This window comes from Salvelinus sp. IW2-2015, linkage group LG9 (genome assembly GCF_002910315.2).
Source record: "Salvelinus sp. IW2-2015 linkage group LG9, ASM291031v2, whole genome shotgun sequence".
NCBI classification, from domain to species: Eukaryota; Metazoa; Chordata; class Actinopteri; order Salmoniformes; family Salmonidae; genus Salvelinus; species Salvelinus sp. IW2-2015.
The window spans coordinates 28,767,584-28,792,859 of NC_036849.1; the positions used below are offsets into that span (position 1 = coordinate 28,767,584).

General features: G+C 41.6%; 2 protein-coding genes across 2 annotated transcripts; both read left to right on the forward strand.

Moving 5' to 3' along the window:
- The first annotated feature begins 1,140 nt into the window (after nucleotides 1-1,140).
- LOC111968383 (zinc finger protein 292) lies at nucleotides 1,141-13,150 on the forward strand. Its single transcript, XM_070445251.1, has 8 exons — nucleotides 1,141-1,369; nucleotides 4,425-4,579; nucleotides 4,896-4,974; nucleotides 5,217-5,352; nucleotides 5,484-5,686; nucleotides 6,061-6,197; nucleotides 6,544-6,685; nucleotides 6,786-13,150. The coding sequence occupies exons 1-8, from the start codon at nucleotides 1,220-1,222 to the stop codon at nucleotides 12,909-12,911; spliced, it is 7,128 nt and encodes a 2,375-aa protein (XP_070301352.1). The 5' UTR covers nucleotides 1,141-1,219; the 3' UTR covers nucleotides 12,912-13,150.
- A 918-nt stretch (nucleotides 13,151-14,068) lies between these two features.
- On the forward strand, nucleotides 14,069-23,628 carry orc3 (origin recognition complex, subunit 3). Its single transcript, XM_023994855.2, is given in 21 exon segments — nucleotides 14,069-14,208; nucleotides 14,420-14,474; nucleotides 14,615-14,712; nucleotides 14,980-15,124; nucleotides 15,384-15,488; nucleotides 15,605-15,762; nucleotides 15,917-16,056; nucleotides 16,823-16,982; nucleotides 17,238-17,351; nucleotides 17,545-17,675; nucleotides 17,787-17,850; nucleotides 17,956-18,072; nucleotides 18,190-18,269; nucleotides 18,436-18,569; nucleotides 18,662-18,753; nucleotides 18,901-18,998; nucleotides 19,156-19,297; nucleotides 19,546-19,662; nucleotides 21,935-22,000; nucleotides 22,002-22,015; nucleotides 23,452-23,628. Coding segments are annotated over 21 exon segments (2,157 nt in total). The 5' UTR covers nucleotides 14,069-14,187; the 3' UTR covers nucleotides 23,558-23,628.
- The last annotated feature ends 1,648 nt before the right edge of the window (nucleotides 23,629-25,276 follow it).

A 25,276-nucleotide genomic window follows, 5' to 3' on the forward strand; every position in this document is an offset into this window, starting at 1 on the left:
AATAAATTATAGTAGTAGCAAGCTATCAAAGTTGACATCCAGTCTTCAGCAGCATACCACCCTGCATCCCACTGCTAGCTTGCTTCTAAAGCTAAGCAGAGTTGGTCCTGGTCAGTCCCTGGATGGGAGACCAGATGCTGCTGGATGTGGTGTTGAAGGGATGGTAAAGAAGCACTCTTTCATCTAGACTAAAAAAATATCCCAACACCCTAGGGCAGTGATTGGGGATATTGCCCTGTGTAGGCAGCTGTCTTTTGGATGGGATGATAAACGGGTGTCCTGACTCTCTGTGGTCACTAAAGATCCCATGGCATTTATTGTAAGAGTTAACCCCAGTGTCCTGGCTAAATTCCCAGTCTGGCCTTCATGGCCAGCTAACCATCCCCAGTTTACAAGTAGCTCATTCATCCTCCTGTAACTATTCCCCAGGTTGTTGCTGTTAATGAGAATGTGTTCTCAGTCAATTTACCTGGTAAAATAAGTGTTATATAAAAAATTGCTTCATGCTCTCCTCAAATTTAACAGAATATAGGCTATTTTGGGTATTAGGCCGAATCAACAACAAACAATTCTGAAAAAGCATTTGAACTGCCACCGTAGACTACACAGCCAATGGTTAGGCAGAATACAACGTTTTTGATCAGCAAGAGCAGAGCAGGCAGGGGCTCAGGGTTGGAACATCCATTGCAGTGTGTAATACAGCACAGTTGTATTTACCAGCCTCTATCTTGGAAATATAACTTTTCACTGTACTTCYCCAAGCATGCACTTCGTAGCTTTTGGCTATGAATCATTTGATTGAGACCACACCAATCAATAGCCTATAGGCGCAATGATATTGCGGCCCAGTGCAGAATCAGAGGGGCAGCACCAGGCACACATCCATAAATAGCCTAATAAGCAACTCWTTGTAAAACGCTGAGAAAAATCGACATTTCATCAATTACAAATGACATGACCCTCCCTTGGACTAGATTTAAAAAATAATAATACTAAACCCTCCCCTTGACTGAAAAGGAAAAAGTATGACCCTCCCCCATTTCCCTAACGGTAACCATTCGGTAAATTTCGATCCATCTCTTAGGGTTGGCGAAAAGTCACTTCGAAGTGGCGTGTTTTTAGGCAGTCTCTCGTCTCTCCCTTCCCCCCCTTTGCGTGTGCGTGTGCGATTCTGGCAGCGTAACATCTGTGCGTACGCGGTCGTGATTGTGTTGTGAAGATGGCGGAGGGAGAGACAGAGAAGGAATATGCCACAAGAAAAGCTATCGAGCGGCTCCGAGAACGGTTCCAGGAATTGACTACAACACTTAAAGAAAGCCCAGAATCACCGTCGGACGCCTCTTTGCGTTTCTGCCAGGAATTCTGCCAGGTCCGCATGTTTTTCCAACTACCCATCCTAGCTAGTTTGCAGCCTTCCATCCAGCTTCCTGGCTGATGATGCGCGTGTACGTTAGCTACAACAATGTAGCTAGCTAGCTAGRTCGCGCTAGCCACATCAGAACATATATATAAACACACACCATTACTCCCTGTTTTACCGTTTGATTATTGTAGTTAGTTTAATATATACGTTAGTTTTTTCCGATATGTAGTTTAATCTATTACTTTGGCATGATATCTTATCATCACTCATTTTCCCCTACTAGTTGACGTTAGCTAGCTGCTAGATGAATGTTGGCTAGTTAGCTAGTTGATCAGGCTCCTTCATGCTGAGAAGAGCTAGCTTGGTTTTTGTGCGGATTTGCATTCAAATGCACCGGTGTTTTAGGTTTGCACGACACGAAACGTCTTTCATCCGTGTAAATGTGCATATTTAAACTAGAATTTAAGGCCACTTAACGTTTTTCCATTCGTCCATTGTGTTAGTGGATCAATATTGAGTGTGCCTGTAAAAGTCTAATGTATAGGCCTGGCCTACCAAATAGCTAGGTAGTATTTATTTTCATGCAACTCATAGGTTAACTACGTGTGTATGGTTTTAATTGTTAGAAAAGCAATATTAACTCATCAGCCTGTCAGTGGGTAGGTTTATTCGGTTCTGTGTATTGTATGACAAACCTGCTGGGCCTAGTTTGAAACCCCTCCTGTGCGAAGTGATGAATTTATTGATTTATTTTACCAGGTAAGTTGACTGAGAACTCATTCTTATTTACAGCAACGACCTGGGGAATAGTTACGGGGGACGATTGAGCCAATTGGAAGCTGGGGATGATTATGTTAGTGATGATGCATGAAGCCCAATCTCATACTATCAGGTCAAATTTGGAGATAAAACTGCAATGGTGATTAATCATCTGACACAGATTAGTAACAATATACAACTAAGATAGCCTTGTACCATATGTTTTCTTACTAAGAAATTTTAGACAGTTGCAGAGAAAATACTTAGTCACTTCAAGATTGTTTGTTATCAAGTGTTTATTTTTTACATGTGTTGTGCAATGCATTGAAATACCATGTTAAGTTACATTTAGCCTACATTTAGCAATAGCCACACGTTGATGGCCTAGYTACAATTTGAAAGGACGGTTATATGTGAATGCTTCCATACAGCTGTTATAGGTAGTGTTAAGCAGGGTTTCCCAAACTYGGTCCAGGKTTCTCACCTGGGTGCACGTTTTTGTTTTTTTACCCTATCACTACACAGCTGATTCAAATAACCAACTCATTGTCAAGCTTTGATTATTTGAATCAGTTGTATAGTGCTAGGGTGATAACTAAAAAGTGCAGCACCGAGTTGGTGAAACCCTGATGTTAAGCATAGTACAGAGAATTTTGGACCAACCGTGGCGATACTTTCTCAATTCCCGACATGTAAGACAATACATCTTCTAAAGTTCTATATTTTGTTTTAAATTTAGAAAATTATTAAATTAAATAGATTTTTTTGCTCCATGAAGTAATCCAACTGCAATGTGTATGCCGCCATCGTGTCTATTTCAAATCTTCTCACATTGATTGAGACAGGTGGGTGTCCACCCCGAAGTGCTTCATGTCATGATTACATTCGTCTGTCTCAATCAATGTGAGAAGATTTGAAATAGACACGATGGCGGCATACACATTACATTCATTTAATTTAATAACGGAGCCTCTTCTAAATTCAAATGAACCCACTGCAACTAGACATGGACGTTTAGAAGATGTGTTGTCTTCCAAGTCAGGAAGTTAGAAAGTATCGCCACGCAAAGGTTGGTCAAATTCTCTGTGCTATGCTTTACACTATCTACCTTGTAACAACTGTATGGAAGCGGTCACATATCGCCAACTTTTCAAAGAGTAGCTATAGAAGAGCCACACTCATTTGCGCAGAGATTAGGCTTCCCCTTGACTGGGAGAAGGGATGACAGACAAGGAAAATATTGTCAGTACTTGTAGTATTCAAGCTTGTCTCACTCAACTGTGAATATTAGGCCTGCATCCTACATGGGTAGCCTACTCACTACTCGGTGTGGTTTAGCCTATTATAGGCTACTGCATGGCTTCCAATTGGCACTCACTATAGCCTTGATTCAGCAGCCCGACTTATAGAATTTAAAGCAGCGTCCCGTATACTGCTCGTCTAGCAGTGGTGAAAAAAGTACCCAATTGTCATACTTGAGTAAAAGTAAAGAAACCTTTAATAGAAAATGACTCAAGTAAAGGTCACCCAGTAAAATTTTACTTGAGTAAAAGTATTTGGTTTTAAATATACTTAGGTATCAAAAGTAAAATTATTAATAATTTCATATTCCTTCTATTAAGCAAACCAGACTGCACCATTTTCTAGTTTTTTAAATTTATGGATAGCCAGGGGCACACTCCAACATTCAGACGTCATTTACAAACAAAGCATGTGTGTTTAGTGAGTCCGCCAGATCAGAGGCACTAGGGATGACCAGGGATGTTCTGTTGCTAAGTGCGTGAATTGGACCATTTTCCTGTCCTGCTAAGCATTCAACATTTTATGAGTACCTTTGGGTGTCAAGGAAAACGTATGGAGTAAAAAGTACAATATTTTCTTAATGAATGTAGTCAAATATAAATAGTAAACTACAGATACCCCCCAAAAATAACTTAAGTAGTACTTTAAAGTATTTTTTACTTACGTACTTTACACCAGTGTCGTCTAGCTATGTTGGTTCATCTGACTTTTTTTGGAAAAATCACAGATATAAAGAGGTTGTTAGCAGTCTAACAGTCTTCATTACATTGGTGATTGACATAAATATTCCTACCAGGAGACTGCACTAGGATTTGTATTATTAGCTGTTCTCAATTTGATATTTTAATGGAATGTAGCGTAATTTACCTAGAAGGACTAATAATTAATGCAATTTTGCAATTACACTATTTGTATGGTAATTGTTAAGGAGTTAGTTAGTTGAAAAAATAGATTCATTTAACAGCAGGAACTAATCAGCTTGCCATGCTTTTGTTTGCAGATCCTTGTGGAACATGCAGGTCGATGGAAGGCTGAGGAGGAGCCACTGCCTTTACTCGAGGTGTACACAGTGGCCATACTCAGTTATGCAAAGGCCATCACCTGTCTCTCCTCCGAATGTGAAAATGTGCCACTCGTACTTGAAAACCTAGGACTGTGAGTACTCAAAGATAAAACGTCAATATCTGATTTATATGCATGAATGCTTCATGGAACCAGCTGTGCAGTTTTTCAGATGGTACTAGGCCTATGTTATTAAATGACAGTGAGCATTCAAGTTTGATTAGCGCTAGTGACCAATACAACTGTACCTTGCCCCACTAATTTGACAAGATAAATAAATTAGGCTTCCCGTGTATGAGCTGCGGCAGAAGGGGGTAGTGCTTCTTTAATTTTAGTAATCTGCACACAACTGTAGCATCATTAGCATTAACCAAAACAAACTCATTGAATGACCCTGTTTTACTTGCAGGAGCTGTGTGGAGCTCCTGCTCTCATTGCCTGAGAGTGTCCCTGGTGCCTTATGGGAGGAGTTCCAATCCTGTGTCAAGGTTAGTCTCCAGTGCTGCTCTTTTTTTCTTTTGCTCTTAGAACAGCAATGTTTGTAATGAGCCTATTATGCCAATTATCTTTWGAAAAATAATGACTAGGTGACCCAATCAAAGTAAAAATATATGATATGCACATATCACAAACCCTGTTTGACATAATTAGTTAATCTAGGCCTATGTTTTGAAAAGTTTTTTTGTTTTGTATAGCTCTAAAGTATTAAGTTATATGCTCTCCTTTACAGTCGGCACACAGCCTTCTGCAAGGACATGGGAACACACAGCTTCACATGCTATCAGCTATGGCACAGGAGCCTGGCGTGTGGACCAACACCACTCTGTGCAGCATTCTGTCTAATGAGATACCTGAAATTGACAGAGGTTAGTTTTAGCCTACCTGTGTAGTTTTTTGTTGTAAGAACATTGTACACATGAGATGACTGATTTTTAAATGTTGTGGTGACTGCTCAGTAGTGTTATCTGTAATCGTGTTCCCTTTTTCTACTCCCCAGTTCATGAGTTCCTGCAAATGGAAGGTCCCACACTCCTTAATATGCGAATAAAGCACCTTATCAAACAGAATCGAGCAGAGAAAGCAGCTGTCTTAGCAAAGATGTGCTCAGAGTATCCAGAGTACGAAGGAAAGGGGAACTTCAAGCAGACGTACCTTGTTTGCCTGTGTATGACAAAAACACAAGAACAACTCATGCAAGAGGTGAGTGGATAGCATTTACATCAAGTCGTTTAACAGACTAGTGCCTTCAAAAAAGGGGGTTGAGCAAAGGCTTGTCTTTTTTTTTTTTTAAACAACAACATTTGAGTCATTTAGCAGATGCTCTTATCCAGAGCGACTTACAGTAGTGAGTGCATACATTTTCGTGCTGGTCCCCAGTGGGAATCGAACCCTCTACCCTGGTGTTGCGAGCGCCATGCTCTACCAACTGAGCCAAACTGATGGAGATTTGATGAAGAAATGAAATGACGAACTCCAGTTGGATAATGATGAATGAAAATAACCCTGATGGAAAATCATCAACTGTGGGTGACCGTAGAATACCATAATTATGACACATGTTATCTCTGGGCCAGATCGTGCAGGTAGACTGTAAGGATGGATTGGAGATGATTTGTAACCTGGAGTCGGATGGGGATGAAAAAGGAGCCCTTTGTTTGTGCTCTGCATTCCTCGAGCGGCAGCTTCTCCAGGGAGATGTGTATTGTGCCTGGTGAGTACTGCCCTCTAATTTCCATTTTCCACTTGCTCTGTTTAATGTGGGTGTGACGTAATTTGTATTTAGTTATTTTTTCTGGGGGGGGGGGGCGTTACAGGTACAATATACATTTCTCTAAATATTTTTCTTGAAATTATATGAAAGGTACATAAATACTAAGTATTGATCATTATGATCATATTACAGAGTTAGAAAAGTAACAATACATTTAGTATGTAAAGGAGATAAAAAGAAGTGAGCCAACCTCCTAATGGATGTCGTATGTTGACGACAAACTGTTATCTCTTGTAAAGCCCTTCATGTGTGACAGACCAATGATGATATACTTTTCTTTTTACAGGGAGCTCACACTATTCTGGAGCAAGCTTTTAATGCGGTCAGAGTCTTCAGCTGATGCATTTCTTGGTCAATGCAGAAAGTTGGTCCTGCTTTCCAGGAGCGTCTGTCATATCCTCTTCCTCATCAAGGTTATCCAATCGGAGGTGAAATTCTTGAATGTGTAAAATTGTATAGGTTACTGCTTGGATATACCATGTAGCGATTTATATTCTCATGACTGACTTTGGCTTTATTTTTTCTCAGGTTGGAGAAGTGGGACTGCCAGTGTGCATTGAAATGTGCATTCAAGCTCTACAAATGGCATCCAGTGACAACACRGACAGCAGGACCACCATCTGCAAAACTATTTCCTGCCTTTTGCCCACTGATTTTGAGGTGAAACGGGCATGCCAACTAACAGAGTTCCTCTTTCAGCCGACTGTGGACTCATATTATGCTGTTGAAGCACTCTATAATGAACCTGATGAAAAGCTTGAGGACGAGAATCTTCCAGTACCCAACTCACTACGCTGTGAGTTACTGTTGGCCTTGAAGACACAGTGGCCTTTTGATCCAGAGTTCTGGGACTGGAGAACCTTGAAGCGCAATTGTTTGGCATTGATGGGTGAGGAGGGATCCATTGTGTCATCTATCGACACTCTCAATGACACAGATGAGGGACTTGAGGATGATGCAGCAGAAAAAGGTCCAGAATTCAAAGACCTTGAGGACTTTATTTTGAATACTACAAATGAATTGAATGAAATTGCAGATGAAAAAGAGAAAAATAGGGAAGCTAAGAAATTAAGGGAGAAAGGGTTTGTWTCKGCAAGATTTAGGAATTGGCGAGCCTATATGCAGTATTGTGTTCTATGTGATAAAGAGTTCCTTGGCCACAGGATAGTCCGCCATGCACAGAAGCATTTTAAAGATGGGGTCTACACCTGTCCAATTTGTGCTGACAGCTTTGACACTAAGGAGATTCTTGAGCCACATGTAGCATCCCACGTGAAGCAGTCTTGCAAAGAGCGACTTGCTGCTATGAAAGCAACAAGGAAATTGCCCAAGCCAACGCAATCTACCAGTAGTCATTGTAATAATTTTAAAGACGGAGCTGTGGTGAAGCTTGAGGCAGAGACCATTGTCAGTCCAAATGATGCTTATTCTTTGGATGGAAATTGCAACAGTGCTGAAACAGTCAAAGTCAGTCCTCCAAAGCCTGTACAAACTAAGGTCAGTCCTCAAAAGCCTGTACCAGCTAGATATGAAGCAGAATTTACTGAGGATTGTGTCTGCCCTGTTACATACTGTCAGAAGGTATTCAAGTTTTTTCGGAGTCTTGTAACGCATGTAAAAGCCCACAAAAATGACGAGGAAGCAACACGTTTTCTGGAGATACAACGACAGAAGGTTGTGTGTCAGTATTGCCGTCGGCAGTTTGTGAATGCCAGACATCTCAATGATCATTTGCAAATGCACTGTGGCGCTAAGCCATACTATTGCATACAGCTGAATTGCACAGCCAGCTTTCACTGCAATTCGGAACTTCTCATGCACAAAAAACAACACACTGACTTTAAGTCACAGTGTATGTTTCCTAATTGTGGAAGGATTTTCAACGAGGCCTACCTGTTGTATGATCATGAGGCACAACATTACCTTACATTCACTTGCAAAATAGCTAATTGTGGGAATATTTTCTATTCACAGTCCCAGCTAAATTTGCATCAGCAGAACCATGACACTAATGAAATGCCCGTCGCAAGTGAGAACAATCCTATACCTGAAATGGAACCTTCCACCCAGTGCTCCGTTAAGCAAGAGGAAACCTGCTCTGCCTCTGTCAATCTAGATCAGGAGACGGCACAGGATTATGTGACAGAGGAAGTGGTAAAATCAGGTTCGTCAACAGTTCCTGAGAACCCAAAAGGCCCAATGAAAATAAAACATTCAGTCGAGAGCATGTTGAGCAGTTCTGTTGTCAATCCCAGAAAGGAGTTTCGGAAGTGTTATGTTCCACTGATCAAAACTAAGCTGGGATTGGAGAATGCAAAACTATGTCCTGTCGTCCCATGCCAAGAAATGATAGCAAATCATGTGGATCCCCAATATCACTGTGGAACAAATCCTTTGAAAGGGTGCCCAAAAGAGGAGCAGAATAACAGACCAACTGAAGCTGTTCAGAAAGTGTTACCACAGGCCTTTCCTCCACCAGAAATTAAGAGTGAACCCCCATTTATTCTACATCCATATCAAAACATTCCTGCAATAACTGGTAGAGATGAGGATGAGTATAGTTGTCCACTTGAAGCATGTGACCGCAAATACAGTACCTCCAAAAGTCTCTCCCGACATGTAAAGAAAAACCATCCAGACATTTTTGAAGACTGGAAACTGGCTAAGAAGTACAAGAAAGTTGTCAAAATAACTTCGAGAAAGGTTCCATCAGTGAACAAGACTTCACAGGACCCAGAGGACAAAACATTACTTCATCAAGCACCACTATGCAGAAATAGTGGATTACAGCAGTTTGAATATCCGGTGGCATGTTCAAATTTACCTGCAATTTGCCCCGTTTGGGAAACCCCCCCAAACCAGACTGGTCTAATGCAGTCCGAGATGGGTGACTCATGGACATCTACATTGAACGATTGCTATGCAGAGGTCTTCCATCTGAATGAATACCCCAATAAGAGCATAACTCCTTGGCAATCAGAACCGTATCAACTGTTAGAAAGGGGCAGAGAACATACACCAGCAAATATGCATGATAGTGCCATCCAACCCATTAAATCAGAGTCAAGTCTGATGAATCAGATGTCGGAATATGTGTCAAGCTCTCTTATGCTGGATAATGGAGGACAACACTATGGGATAACTAATTCTGGGGATAATGTTGATGTTTCCCTAATGGGGAAAAAYTATTCCAGTATGTCTGCCCCAGAAAGTAACAATTTGTCAGCTGGGGGTTCCCATGCTTCATATGTTCCAAATGAATATGTCCTTAATTCAAGGGCATCAATAGACATTCCAAGCAATGCAGTGAGCCATGATGGCCAAGTAGCACCAAGAAACACAGTGGAGATGACCAACATGGAGGACGTAACTCATCTTACATCACCCAATTATGAGAATCAGATGAGCAGCTCTGTAGATGAAATGCTTCTTAGTCCGCATGCTTCTATCCAAAAAGGTTTCTCGCACAATGAGGACACTCATGCAGAATCTGAAGCTCTCCCTGCAGATGAGAAGATTGCTGATCATGAGACACAGAAAGTAAAACGCTGCAGACTCAGCAAGAGAACGAAATGGCCTGCTATCATAAAGGATGGCAAAGTCATCTGCCGAAGATGCTTTAGAGAATTCTCAAGCACAAAGTCTCTCGGAGGTCATCTTTCAAAACGCTCCCAGTGCAAGCCATTAGTTGAAATGGACTTAACGGCTGATTTGCCTACGTCATTTCTCGACTTTCTCAATGACCCAAATGTTCCTGAAACTGGATCAATATACAACATACTAAATGGTGAATTCCCACAGGAAGTTGTTGGTAATCTCTCCACACCAAAACCTTCCAGTTTGTCACAAAAGGAAACCCAAAAACCACTGGATTCTCAATCATCAAACACCTTTCCTTCAGTTTCGGCCGGTAGACAATCCAAACTCAGCCCAAATAAAACAGTGTGGATAGAATTGAAAGAGTCCAAGAATTATGCTGGCAGTCAGCCGGATGGGGAGTCAAAAGGCAGTCTTGCTGAAAAAATGTCAGGTGCAACTTCCTTTGCGGCATGTCAAGATGACAAGGTTATAGAAATTCAAAATGCCCTACAAATGTTGGATTTAGTTGAAGCTGCACATGAGAAAAGTTTGCAGGAAAATTGTTCCTCAAAGTACAGTGGCAGCCAAAGCAATGCAATCTCAAGCTATAATGTCATGCAAAAAGATAATGTTCAAAGCACGACAACAAAAACGATTGTCAAGAAGGAAGACCAGATTCGTGACAATGGCCCCAAGCCGTTCAAGTGTGAAATGGATTATTGTGAATATGGGTTCATGACAAAAGAGGCATTATTCAGACACCTTGGTAGAGTTCATGATTACACCATTGAGATGATTGAGGAACTCAAGAAAACCCCAGTCAAATTCTCTCCATATCCTTGTTACATTTGCCCAAAAACATTTACCAGAACCACAGGCCTAAGAATTCATTATGAAAAAGTCCACCACCTGACGCAGGCAGAGATGAACAAGTTAAAGGTCGGAAATCGCAAAAAAAGGTCAAGCAACCCCAATATTGAAACGGAGGTAGAGAGTAGTCATGGAACTGAATCTTCAGTTGTGTCAACTTTCATCAAACAAGAGCCACTTGATATTGACACTAGCTGTCCAATTCAAAGCACAAATCAAGACGGTCATGCACAATCCTCTGAGATCATTACAGCTGGAGATGCAGTTCAAGAGGATTCCATGCATCAATTAACAGTTGAGAGAGTGCAATCACCACAAGATGACTTGGACAAGTCATTTTATGAATTAGAATCACCATCAAAGACCAGATATACCAAGAATGAGACATTAATGACAGCCCCACAAATTAACCACACTCCAGTGTTGAAGCAAAAATTAGGTCAAGGTGACACTGCGGAAAGGCCAGAAGCACGTTCCGACGCCAGATCTTTTAGCCATGCAACAGAGGCGGCATCCAGTCAGGCTGTGAAACCCACACCAGAAAAAGCAAGTTGTTCAAAAAACACAATATCCAAAGATGAGGTTCATTTCCAAAGGAAAGAAAAAGTTCAGAAAAGGTTGGGGCTTCAACTTTGTGACGCTGACAATTCTTTCAGCCCATATAGGCCCTACCGTTGTGTTCATGAAGGATGCGCTGCAGCCTTTACCATCCAGCAAAATCTGATCCTTCACTCTAGGGCTATGCATCAGTCATCCCTTCCCCTGTCTTCAGGAGACCTTGATACCGAAAAGGCTGTCACTGGTGAACAAGCTGCTGAAGTTGAGAATAATGAAATCCGATGTCAAGTGAAAGACTGTTCAAGGATATTTCCAGGGATTACAACCTTGGTGCAGCATTACCTCTTGCTTCATAAATTCACCCGAGATAAAACCACTGCAATGATGTCCAGCCTCAATATAGGGACATTCCTGTGTGACCGGTCAGAATGTACACTCTCCTTCACCTCTGTGGAGAAATACATTGACCACATCAAAAACTTTCACAAGGAAATAAACATCTCTGAGAGAGGCAGTGTGGATCAGACTTTTAAGTGTGGGTATGATGGCTGTGACCGGGTCTACACTACAAAGTCAAACCTTCTTCGYCATGAGATGAAAAAGCATGATTTAATTTATATTCCCAGAACACAGCAACAGAGAACAACATGCGTCAAGCCCAACAATGGCAAAGAGAACATTGAAAACGCAGTCAAATTGAACAAGAAAAACACTAAGAAAGATGACGGATCACTCGATCACTGGACTAACTTTGGAAAACCCTCTCTGAAATCTATGGATGAGGCATCTGCCATCTGCACCCAAAAATTATCTTTGCAATATCCATGCATGATAAAAGGCTGCGACACAGTTGAACGGACTGAACGGAATATATTCAAACATTACACCACACATGGCCTCACCGAGAAATATATAGAGGATCAGAGAAGCCAGTTTATATTCTGTAAAAAGTACCCACGATCAAGAGTCAAAGATGCAAACAAATCCGAGGGTATGTCAACAGACTCCTCTGAGGAGACGGACGCTGACGAGTGTGAGCCTGAGACTTCAGAGACCAACTGTCAGAGGCAAGAAGTGTTGGATGGTGATATTCAAGCAGAGGCTAAACTTTCAACTGATGAGATTTCTGAATCCCAGTATTTAACTTCAGAGGTCAAAAAGAGGGGTTGCCCCCGAAAATCAGAGCGGAGAGTATTAGCTTGTCCTGACAGAAGGTTGACTCTGAGAAATCGTCCGGCAGATAAAGTTCACCAGTTGACAGAGGCATTGGACCAGGGCTCCACTGCTTCTCAAGAGGAAGAAAGCAAGGGTGGTGTTGCACTGGACAGTTTCCTGAAGTTCCTGGATACTTCACCATCGACCCACACTCCCAAAAGAAAAATGAGTGGAGGTTCAAGRACGGAGTTGCCATTAAAACRGCAGCGTACCYTTMAGCAGAAGACKGCYAAYATTATRTSCGMAACACCTGATRWAKTTATTGRAGCCTGTCAAAACCTTGTAGACTTCAGAAATCCTCAAAATCTTCAATCCGTGAACAATGTGAAGATTGTAATGGACAAAACCTTTTCCRATGGTGCTGAKCKTTTGCTAAAGCAACTTCAAGATATGCGACCCATGGTTATAATACAAAAGTGGCTTTATAGTTGATGGATTGCTCACAGCCTGATGCTTTTATTTTCGACTAACTCAGGATTAGAAAAGTAACATGCTGCAAACAGATCTGTTAATATTGTATCAGATATCCAATGGTAAACAGTTTTGACCATTAGACAATTGAAGATGGAGTATTTTCTACTTATGACATGTTATTGTTGATTTTAAGTTTGGATAATGTATGTTACTCATATAAGAACCAGGTAATCTGTAGGGAACATAGACTTTAGAACATGTTTGTATTTATTAGGCTTCTAGTACTAAAATTGTTTTTTGCTAAATTGATAATTTTAAGGAAAAACAAAAGTTTTTATATATCCCTATGGGATTTTATTTTTTGTTTGTATTTATTTTATTTTTAAACACTATCTGTAATATTTACATGTCTTCCACAAAGTGTTCAATAAAATGTAACTGTTTGCTTTTATAAAAGTTGATGTACAGAACTTTGTTTTGCAAGTTTATTTATTTACATTCATTCATTATTATAAAGCAACTCTGTGGAGAGCCTATTTGGTGTTAAATGTAGCAGGTGGTTTTAAGACACATCAAGTTGAAGACAGCCATAACCCTTACTGAATCCGTAAGAGCTGACTTTTAATTTGTCATTGATGTATTTATTCAGTCACACCTGTTTTTGTTTGAACCCTGACGCATTTTGGTGTAATTTTGTTATTTTACTATCCCCTCTTGTCTCATAAACTAGCAGCCTCTACATGTTTTTCAGCGTCTTGTTGGTATAAATTGTGGGCCAAATTGGGCGATCCTCTCCCCCTATCGGTCTCCTTGCAACCTGTTCAAGTTCCGCAATATATTGCAACTCACTGTTGGAAAATTGTGAGCAACATATCCCAACCGGCCGGCAGATGGCGATATTATTCATTTTACGTCTAGTCAACAATGGCAAACGATGTAAAATGAATAACAGCGCCATCTGCCGGCCGGTTAGGATGTTGCTCACAATTTACGCAGTTCATTTGTTTGGTTTTTAATACAAAATAACTCTTAGACAGTACACCCTTGTTTGTTGGCTTGTTTTACCGATGTCCCGTCACATGAATCTTTAAACACTCAGCCAAGAATAAAATTATAATTGAATGAACTCGGTCTGTACACAAATTAATAAACGTCACAATGGCGGGAAAATAAAGGAAGTGTGGAATGGTTACATCCGGCTAACAAAGTTTTTGTTACTCTCAATCGTTTGGTCAAAGAAGAAATATATTTTACTGAAGAAAGTTTATATGGGATTGTCACATTTCTGCTGGAAATGACTTCATCGGTGTCAAAGGTAGGCTAACGACTGTAAATTGTTGAAATGCGATTTCCTTAGCGTCTTTGGAGTGAGTACTGCATTTATAATATTACCACGATGGAAGCTAGCTGGGGAGGGGCGTTCCAAGGATGCCTAATAGCAAATAACATAGTTTAAGTAATTGCTGGCATGTTCATTTAAGTGTTCCAATGATCGCGTCATTATAATCTGTATATTTCCCGTTTAGGGTTGCTTTGTGTTCAAGCCCAGTGCCAAAAGGAGAAGGAATACTCCAACAGTGGGTGAGTGATCTTATAGATAACTATCTGGGTCGCTGGTCATATTTAAACAGTAATCATTAATCATATCTATACTTTGAATATTCAGTTTCAAGAAATAAAGTATCGGGTAGCATTGACAATCAGTATCGTGTGTCCTCCAGAGGATTATTTCATTCATGGCAGTGAGGACACGGAGAACAGCAAACTACGTTTCAGAAACTGTCAGACATTATGGGAGAAAATGAAGGCAGACACCGAGGTGAGAGCCTATCTGCACCCTGTTCATCATCCTCCCAACTTTGGGCATTGCAATCATTGTGCTTATGCTAGGATGCTACGGAATGTTCAGACAGACCACTGTATCGGTTTAATAATATTCTGTTTGTCATGCAGAATAGGGGATTGTGCTAGTTTTACTTGCAACATTTATCTAACGTTGTGAACATTTCACTTCAACGAATACACCCCAGATCAAAGTTACGAGCTTTTGTCAGGCATGACAGTTTACATTGTTTACTTTCTACAGCTTCTGCAGGATGAGCTGAACAGGAAAATCTTAGACAGCCTCTTGGCGTTTATCAGAAAGAGTGTCTCCACTTTTCAGCGTGGCACGGATGACTGGGCGTCGCRTATGAGAGCCCACGAGATTCCGACAGCAGCCCTAGTGCTTGGTATGTGTCTCAAAAGACGATGCACATGCAAAAATATTTTGGTATGACCTGGGCCCATGATATAGGCCTAAATGAGTGTATTTTCATAAATGACACAGTACAGACTGAGAGATGCCACTAGTATAGAGCGTTTTGGCTGGAGGAAAAAAAGGTATGTAAGGCATATTTGTAACATTCTCTTTTTTTATTTAACTAGGCAAGTCAGTTAAGAACAAATTCTTATTTACAATGACGGCCTTAACTAACTCTACCTGTGTAGGAGTGAATGTGCCAGATCATGATATGACCTTCCAGTGCCTCGCTGACCAGTTACAGCAGTCGGTGACTCCCTTTGTGGTCTCTGTACAAGCCACAGAGTGTGCAGGTCAGTCCTGTGTGTGTGGTACTCGAGAAATTTCCCTAATTGCTATTAGCCTTTTTGTTTTATGACACGTGGATACCCAACTCGAATCATAATATTTTAATTTGTTCTGTCCTCAGCCCTGAATCACATGATGCAGAGGGTTCTAGAGAGACTGATAGGTACTAGTGTGTCTGTGGATAATGAAGAGCCTGAGCAGCGCAGTACCAATGTAAACCAGAAGAGGGTGCACTGCTCCCTCATCACACTCTGTAACTGGTACAAGACTGTGACAAAGGTATGTAGCTACAACAGAGAAGTAAGGACTATTATGATGCTTTTATGTACAACTGTCAAATGTATAGATGTTGACCTTACAATTTCTGCATTCTGTAAATCCTCATTACAAATCATGAATCCTGTGTAAAAAATAATTTGTTTGTACCTCTCAGAAAGCTGCCTCCGGCACCCCAAGGAAAAAGCGTACTTCCGTTGGCAAAGACATGCAACAACATCCTCCTATTGTAGTGATCTTCAAAGACCTAGAGGCTTTCAACCCTAAAGTGCTGCAAGATTTCATCCTCATCTGCAGGTAAGAGTTCTGACCTCCATCTCTGTTAGGGGCGGCAGGTAGCCTTGTAGTTAGAGCGTTGGGCCAGTAACTGAAAGGTTGCTGGATTGAATCCCCAAGCTGACAAGGTCAAAATCTATCTTTCTGACCCTGAAAAGGCAGTTGACCCACTGTTCCCTGGTAGGCCGTCATTGTAAATAAGAATTTGTTCTTAACGGACATGCCTAGTTAAATTTAAAAATATATATATTGATTGAATATACAGTAATCCCTCGTTTATCGCGGGGGTTACGTTCCGAAAATGACCCGCGATAAGTGAAATCCGCGAAATAGAAAACTTTTTTTTTTTTTACAATTAGCAACTATTACATGTATACAAATACAGTGACTCACGTGTAGGCCGTTTCGTCGACATTATGGGTTTAGGAGATGTTCGAAATTACAAGATAATTTGGCCAACTTAATGTAAATTTGCCAAGCTGTTTTATGTACGTACACATAACTGCACGAGACGACAAAATGATAGCACAATTCGTAGCATGTTTTGATACAAGAAGCGGGAGTGAGTTTTTAGCGAATCAGAATGCAGAGCACAATGCACCAAAAAAAAATAAATAATGCATTATGAAAATCCGCGAAATAGCGAATCCGCGATAAGTGAACCGCGAAGTGGCGAGGGATCACTGTATACATCATCTGAAAGTACACTTGTAGTTGTGTGATGGCACCTCACATGAGAACTTTTCATGCATTACATGCTGCATAATCTCCCCGTTCTCTTCAACAGTCGGTACGTTGAACAGCTTCCGCTGATGTTCGTTTTTGGCATTGCCACATCTCCCAGCACCATTCAACACATGCTGCCCCACTCTGTGTCCTCTCTGCTGGGCATCGAGCTCTTCCAGTCCCTGTCCTGCACCCAGCACCTGGCTTCTGTCATAGACAAGGTAGGTACTTAAAAACGAGTCTGTAGCCACCATTGATCCATCCATTCAGTTGTATTGGACACATAGTGAGTATGCTTGGCTGTGCCCTTTTCCTAAAACCCAATAGGGTTCTGAAGTTGCCGTTTGCAACTTGAGATAAACGGACATTTTCACTCAAGACCCCCATTGATGATGACATGTCTTGAGTTACTGATGTTTATTTCAAGTTAGGATTCAGACTTTAGTTTGAGTATTGCTTTCCCTCTCTTTCTCCAGGTGATCCTAACTTCCCAGTTTCCCTTCAAGCCCAGTGGCAAGGTGCTGCAAGTGCTGGTCAGCATCTTCCTCTACCATGACTTCTCTGTACGCAACTTCATCAAAGGCCTGCAGGTGAGGACTGCCCTCTGATTGTTGGGGTGACTGTGTCAAATGTGTTGAAAGGGCATTCTCCTTTTAACTGATGTTTAACCCACAATGTTGGTTGTGCTCTGTACCTGCTTTCAAAGACTAACTGAGATACGCTTGCTGGATGTATTATGTTGGACTGTGAATTTGTGTGTTGATCTTGGTGGGCCCCCCTCAGTTGGCTCTGCTGGAGCACTTCCACAGCCAGCCTCTGAGCGTGCTGTGCTGTAAGAAGGAGGCCCTGGTACACGCCACTGAGCTCAGCCACAGGGATGTAGAGCGGCTCCAACAGCTGCCCTCCTTCATGAGGTGACTGTCACTCACACTCTTCTACCCATAGGATGGTGGAGAATGTTATCAGAATGTTGTGTGATTTGTCTGTATAAAAACTTGTTGGTGTTTACCTCACCTTTCACCCAGGTACGTAGAGGAGCAGGGTCCCCAGGAGCAAGTGGAGCTGTTGACCAGTGATGACCATGTGAAGGTAAATATTGAGTGCTGTTGAGAGATTCTGAACAGTTTATTGACATGAGTTATGAGCTTACCAAAAATGGTCTTGAGTGATTGCGTGTCCTGCCCATTATTTTAGGAAGTGTGTCAGAAACTACTGAAAGATCTTCGCAAATACCACAAGAACTACTACCCCATTCTGAGGTGTCTCCACATTCTGACGGCTTCTCTACCCAAATACCCTCTGGGAAAACAGGTTGGAACATTTTGTTCGTCAAGGTTGCCATTGAAATAATACATCATACGTTAAGAATGGAATTGTAGAGCATGGCACGGACTGTCTCACCTGTTCCACATATGCCTCTATTTTTAGATAAGAGAGCTGCACATATCCTGTCTGGAGAAGAATGTGTGGGAGAATGAAGAGTATGCGTCTGCCATGCAGCTTCTGAGGTGATAAAGGAGATTATGAATTTATTAGTTCCAAAATTGTTGATATAAAGGATAAACATTGCTTAGCAAAACAAAGTTTTATATTCAAGCTGTCATACTCTTTTACCTGCTAAGATGAAGTTCAGTTTGTTTGCTCTCCTTTTGTCAACACAACTTTTCACCCCAGGATGATGGCTAAAGACGAGCTCACCTCAGCGCTGCAAAAGTGTGCTGAGAGCCTGAAATCTGTCAAGACAAAGAAAATGAGGGCTGCACTGCTCCAACTGGACAATTTACTCKCCAAATTTGACCAGCCAGGCGGTAAGTAGCGATGATGGCTGTAACAGTTTCCCATTTCACCAAATGCTTTTCAGACCCATTGAAATGTGCTTCTCTTGCTTCTGCACAATCAGATCTTGCTGCTGATGAGACTGCAGCAGGGGAGGACCTCACTTCTCCAGGGAAAGGCCTCCAGAAGAAAACAGACTTGTTCCAACTGCAAAAGGTAACAACTTTCTGCTATAACGGATAGTTATTTTACTCAAACGGTTTCGTACACTTCTGATGTATAATGGATCTACGCCTCTCTAAAAAAGGATATATAGTGCTTTTGATATGAAGGGCCTCAGCATTTACTGTCCTCTCTGTTTAGACTCTACTGGAGATGAAGAAATCTCGAAGAACCAAGACAATGAGCCCGTTTGAGATACTCCGAGACCAAGCCCTGGAGTTCATTGACAGCCTTGTGAGGTGAGAGGTGAAGTAGTATACAGTAATGATACAACCCAATCAATTGACTGATTGATCCAACAGTGGCTGGATAGATTACGTTCATTCTTTTAGATGAGCTCGGTGTAAATGGATGGCACAGTATTTGACGGTGCTGCTCACCTTTGTGTRTTCTCAGATCCCACCTGGCCCCACCCGAATCCCAACCACTGTACGAGGTATGCTACTACAGCTCCTCTGCTGTCCTGAGACGCCACCTCAACGCCACGCCACGCACCTCCATCCAGACCGCCCTCAGCAACCCCTACCACTACCTGAAAGTAAATAGCTACCACTGAGAGGCTGTCTCAATAGTGTCTAGTGAGCGCTGTTCTTTGTATCCTAATCTGGAAATATTTGATGGGTGTAAACAATATGGTGGACTGCCATTATTGGCCTTTTACCTGTTCACAATTGTTTCAGATCAGTGCAGATGAAAGAAAGGGAATGCGATAAGTCTGTCTTTAGACAACTCAGCCAAAGTTTATAGTGTTAAACAGTAGCTCATACTATTGCTAATCTGGTTCAGAATGAAAATCTGCGGGCTGAGGACGGGACAGTCTCCAATGCTGCTCCTGACATCTGCATTGTGTACAAGCTACATCTGGAGTGTGGGAGACTCATCAACCTGTATGACTGGCTGGAGGTAGGTTTAATAAAGAATTAATTGAAATACTATTATTGGTATCATATTCACTGCGTGTACAAAACATTACGAACACACCTGCTCTTTCCATGAGACTGGCCAGTTGAAAGCTATGATCCTGTATTGATGTCACTTATTAAATCCTCCTCAGTCAGTGTAGATGAAGGGGAAAAGACAGGTTAAATAATAATTTAAGCCATGAGACACTTGAGACATGGATTGTGCATGTGTGCCATTGAGGGTAAATGGGCAAGACAAAAGATTTGTCTTTGAACAAGGTAAGGTGCACCTGCTACCAGGCTGCTGGGTTTTTCATGCTCAACAGTTTTCCGTGTGTATCAAGAATGGTCCACCACCCAAAGGACATCCAGTCAACTTGACACGACTGTGGGAAGCATTGGAGTCAACATGGGCCAGCATCCCTGTAGAATGCTTTCGACACCTTGTAGAGTCCATGCCCCGACAAATTGARGCTGTTCTGAGGGCAAAAGGGGGTGTAACTCAATATTATGAAGGTGTTCCTAATGTTTTGAACACTCAGTTTATATACAGAGTAAGTCGGAAGTTTACATACACCTCAGCCAAATMCATTTAAACTCAGTTTTTCACAATTTCTGACATTTAATCMTAGTAAAAATTCCCTGTCTTAGGTCAGTTAGATTCACCACTTTATTTTAAGAATATGAAATGTCAGGATAATAGTAGAGTGATTTTTATTTCAGCTTTTATTTCTTTCATCACATTCCCAGTGGGTCCCAGAAGTTTACGAACACTCAATTATATTTGGTAGAATTGCCTTTTTTAAATTGTTTAACTTGGGTCAAATGTTTTGGGTAGCCTTCCACAAGCTTCCCACAATAAGTTGGGTGAATTTTGGCCCATTCCTCCTGACAGAGCTGGTGTAATTGAGTCAGGTTTGTAGGCCTCCTTACTCGGACACGCATTTTCAGTTCTGCCCACAAATGTTCTATAGGATTGAGGTCAGGGCTTTGTGATGGCCACTCCAATACCTTGACTTTGTTGTCCTTAAGCCATTTTGCCACAACTTTCCCTTGCTTTGGTTGTCTTAGCTTAGCCAATTTTGGCCACACTTGGTGGGAATATGCTGGGGTCATTGTCCATTTGGAAGACCCATTTGCGACCAAGCTTTAACTTCCTGACTGATGTCTTGAGTTGTTGCTTCAATATATCCACATCATTTTTCTTCCTCATGAAGCATCTATTTTGTGAAGTGCACCAGCCCCTCTGCAGCAAAGCACCCCCACAACATGATGCTGCCACCCCTGTTCGCCACGGTTGAGGGGATATTCTTCGGCTTGCAAGCCTCTTCCTTTTTACTTCAACTATAACGATGGTCATTATGGCCAAACAGTTCTATTTTTGTTTCATCAGACCAGAGGACATTTTGCCAAAAAGTACGATCTTTGTCCCCATGTGCAGTTGCAAACGTAGTCTGGCTTTTTAATGGCGGTTTTGGAGCAGTGGCTTCTTCTTCCTTCCTGAGTGGCCTTTCAGGTTATGTCAATATAGGACTCGTTTTACTGTGGATATAGATACTTTTTGTACCTGTTTCCTCCAGCATCTTCACAAGGTCCTTTGCTGCTGTTCTGGGTTGATTTGCACTTTTCCGCACAAAAGTACGTTTATCTCTAGGAGACGGAGCGCGTCTCTGTCCTGAGTGGTATGACGGCTGCGTGGTCCCATGGTGTTTATACTTGCATACTATTGTTTTGTACAGATGAACATAGTACCTTCAGGCGTTTGGAAATTGCTCCAAGGATGAACCAGACTTGTATAGGTCTACATTTTTTTTTCTGAGGTCTTGGCTGATTTCTTTTGATTTTCCCATGATGCACTGAGTTTGAAGGAAGGCCTTGAAATACATGCACAGGTACACCTCCAATGAGGCTAATTGACATCATTTGAGTCTATCAGAAGCTTCTAAAGCCATGACGGAATTTTCCAAGCTGTTTAAAGGCACAGTCAACTTAGTGTATGTATATTTCTGACCCATTGGAATTGTGATACAGTCTAAACAATTTGTTGGAAAATGTACTTGTGTCATGAACAAAGTAGATGTCCTAACCGACTTGCCAAAACTAGAGTTTGTTTACAAGAAATTTGTGGAGTGGTTGAAAAACGAGTTTTAATGACTCCAACCTAAGTGTATATAAACTTCTGACTTCAACTGTATCTCTTTGGTTTAACATATGCCTGCCTGCTGGTATATTGAATGAGAAACGGAGTGAGTTAACTTTTCATGTATTTGCAGGCTTATGCTACTGTGGTTCTGGCTGCAGAGGGCAAGGATCCTGACTCTGCGGACTTTGGCAAAGTGGGACGAACTCAAACAGTATCCTTTAATTGTTGATGTCTTAATGCTTCATGGTGACTACTTTTGAATATGTGGTAAGATGTTTAATAACAAGCACTGCATGGGGGCGGTAGAAAAAAAATCTGATTTTGCCCTTGAGCAAGGCACTTAACCCTAGTTGGATAAGAGCATCTGCTAATGGCTAATGTAAAATACTCTGAATAGACAAGTATCGTATCATTAGCACTTTCAATTTAACTGGTATGCAACTTAATATTAGGAAGATGTTAATGTTTTGTACAGTGTATTTTCACACATCAGACTATTCTCAATTTTCAATTTAATCTTATTAGTAAAGAACATGACATTTTATTTAGAATGTCCCGTTATCAAATGGGCAGGAACAGTGGCAGGGGGAAAAATACATGTCGTCCATATGCACTTGAATAGTGAATGGAGGCTGTGCCTTCCCGGTTCCTTTTTCAATCATGCCAGGTATGCTACTCTGGTTTTACAGTGGAGCAATGTGTTTAATTCACAGGACGGTTGAGCTAATGTGTTAGCATGAGGTTGTAAATAACAAGAACATTTCCCAGGACATAGACATATCTGATATTGGCGAAAGCTTAAATTCTTGTTAATCTAACTGCACTGTTCAATTTACAGTAGCTATTAGTGAAATAATGCCATGCTATTGAGTGCAAAGTTTTGAATTTGAAAATGTATTAATAAAACAATTAGACAGTTTGGGCAGTCTTGATATAAAATTCTTACAAAAGGCAATGGTTCATTGGATCAGTCTAAAATTGTGCATACACTGCTGCCATTCTAGTAGGGCCTTTTTTCTTGCATTTCAAAGATACAAAAACATGAGTTTTTTTWYTTTMTTGGTATTATCTTTTACCAGATCTGTGTTATTTTCCTATTTCGTTCACATTTCCACAAACTTAAGTGTTTCCTTTCAAATGGTATCAAGAATATGCATATCCTTGCTTCAGGGCCTGAGCTACAGGCAGTTAGATTTGGGTACGTCATTTTAGGTGAAAATTGAAAAWAAGGGGCCGATCATTTTAGTAGCAGCTGAGAAATGAATAATAGTAGCAACTGGGATCCTCTTTTTAGTGGCAACCATCAACTCTACTTTCACAAGTGATTTCATATAGAAATGTCTGGGCTTATAAGAACCCTTATTTCACTCAAACCACTGTTTGAGCAGCAGCCAGCCTCTTGCTGTGTGACAGGTGATATTCTGTATGCCATGAGCTCTCCAACCCTGTTCCTGCAGCTACCCAATGATTAGTTTTGGAAACCAAGTGAAATCTGTCCGGGAACATCGATAGTAACATGTTTTCACAAATTGTATTAAACTGTTGACAGCCCTTCTGTGYTCGAAAGGAATAGAAATATGTGTATGCATGTTTTGATACATTTTTAAAATATGCTTTTTCACATTGTTGTTCCTCAACTCCTACAAGTGCTCGTTTTATCCAGGCGGTATCTGAGCTGGAGTTCCTGGGATTCATCAAATCCACCAAGCAGAAGACGGACCATGTGTCACGACTGACCTGGGGAGGCTGCTGATTCACTGTCCGGGAGCTTGTGTTGTATAGTACATGTCAATTGTTTTTGAATAAAATGTGATTTCAATTGAGTACCATTATTTGCTCATTGTGCTCTTAAAAGGTGTGGAAAATGCAAGTAGCTTACTCCAATAACAAACACTCTCAAAAGTGTATACAATATTATATGAAACACCATCAGTCTTATCAAGTAGCCAGGGGTGCATTCATTTGTAAAGATGCAGTGGGAACAGATGGGTCCTCATGGGTGACAACTGCTGCAAGGCGATCATTCCACCACTTCAGGGCTAAATCAAAGATGAAGTGTTAACTGGGACTTGGTAACTGCATAGTGCTGGCAGGGAGCCAAGTTGTGGCGCAATGCCAGAAATGACTTGAGTTGACATCTCATTGATATAGGAATTTTATCTACTTGAATACTCATATTAGGCTTTTTAACATCAAATCAAACTTTATTTGCCACATGCGTTGAATACAAGTGTAGACTACTGTGAAATGCTTGCAAGCCCTTAACCAACAATGCAGTTCAAGAAGAAAATAAAAAGTAACAAGAATAACAATATACAGGGGGCACCGGTACCGAGTCAGTGTGCAGGTGTACAGGCTAGTTGAGGTAATTTGTACATGTAGGTGGGGGCGAAGTGACTATGCATAGGTAACAAACAAACAGCGAGTAGCAGTAGTGTACAAGAGGGGGATCAATGTAAATTGTCCGGTGGCGATTTTTATGAATTGTTCAGCAGTCTTACTGCTTGGGGGTAGAAGCTGTTGAGGAGCCTTTTGGTCCTAGACTTGGCGCTCCGGTACTGCTTGCTGTGCGGTAGCAGAGAAAACAGTCTATAACTTGGGTGACTGGAGTCTCTGACAATTTTATGGGCTTTCCTCTGACACTGCCTATTTTATAGGGTTGGTCCTGGTCAGTCCCTGGATGGGAGACCAGGTGCTGCTGGAAGTGGTGTTGGAGGGCCAGTAGGAGGCACTCTTTCCTCTGGTCTAAACAAAGATCCCAATGCCCCAGGGCAGTGATTGGGRACACTGCTCTGTGTAGGGTGCCGTCTTTCGGATGGGACGTTAAACGGGTGTCCTGACTCTCTGAGGTCATTAAAGATCCCATGGCACTTATCGTAAGAGTAGGGGTGTTAACCCCGGTGTCCTGGCTAAATTCCCAATCTGGCCCTCAACCATCACGGTCACCTAATAATCCCCAGTTTACAATTGGCTCATTCATCCCCCTCCTCTCCCCTGTAACTATTCCCCAGGTCGTTGCTGCAAATGAGAACGTGTTCTCAGTCAACTTACCTGGTAAAATAACGGTAAATAAATAAATAGAATAGGTCCTGGATGGCAGGAAGCTTGGCCCCAGTGATGTACTGGGCCGTTCGCACTACCTTCTGTAGCGCCTTGCGGTCAGATGCCGAGCAGTTGCCATACCAGGTGGTGCTCTCAATTGTGCATCTGTTAAAGTTCGTGAGGGCCTTAGGGGCCAAGACAAATTTCTTCAGCTTCCTGAGATTGAAGAGCCGCTGTTGCGCCTTCTTCACCACACTGTGTGGGTGGACCATTTCAGATGGTCAGTGATGTGTACGCTGAGGAACTTGAAGCTTTCCACCTTCTCCACTGCAGTCCCGTCGATGTGGATAGGGGCGTGCTCCCTCTGCTGTTTCAAGTCAACAATCAGCTCCTTCATTTTGTTGACGTTGAGTGAGAGGTTATTTTCCTG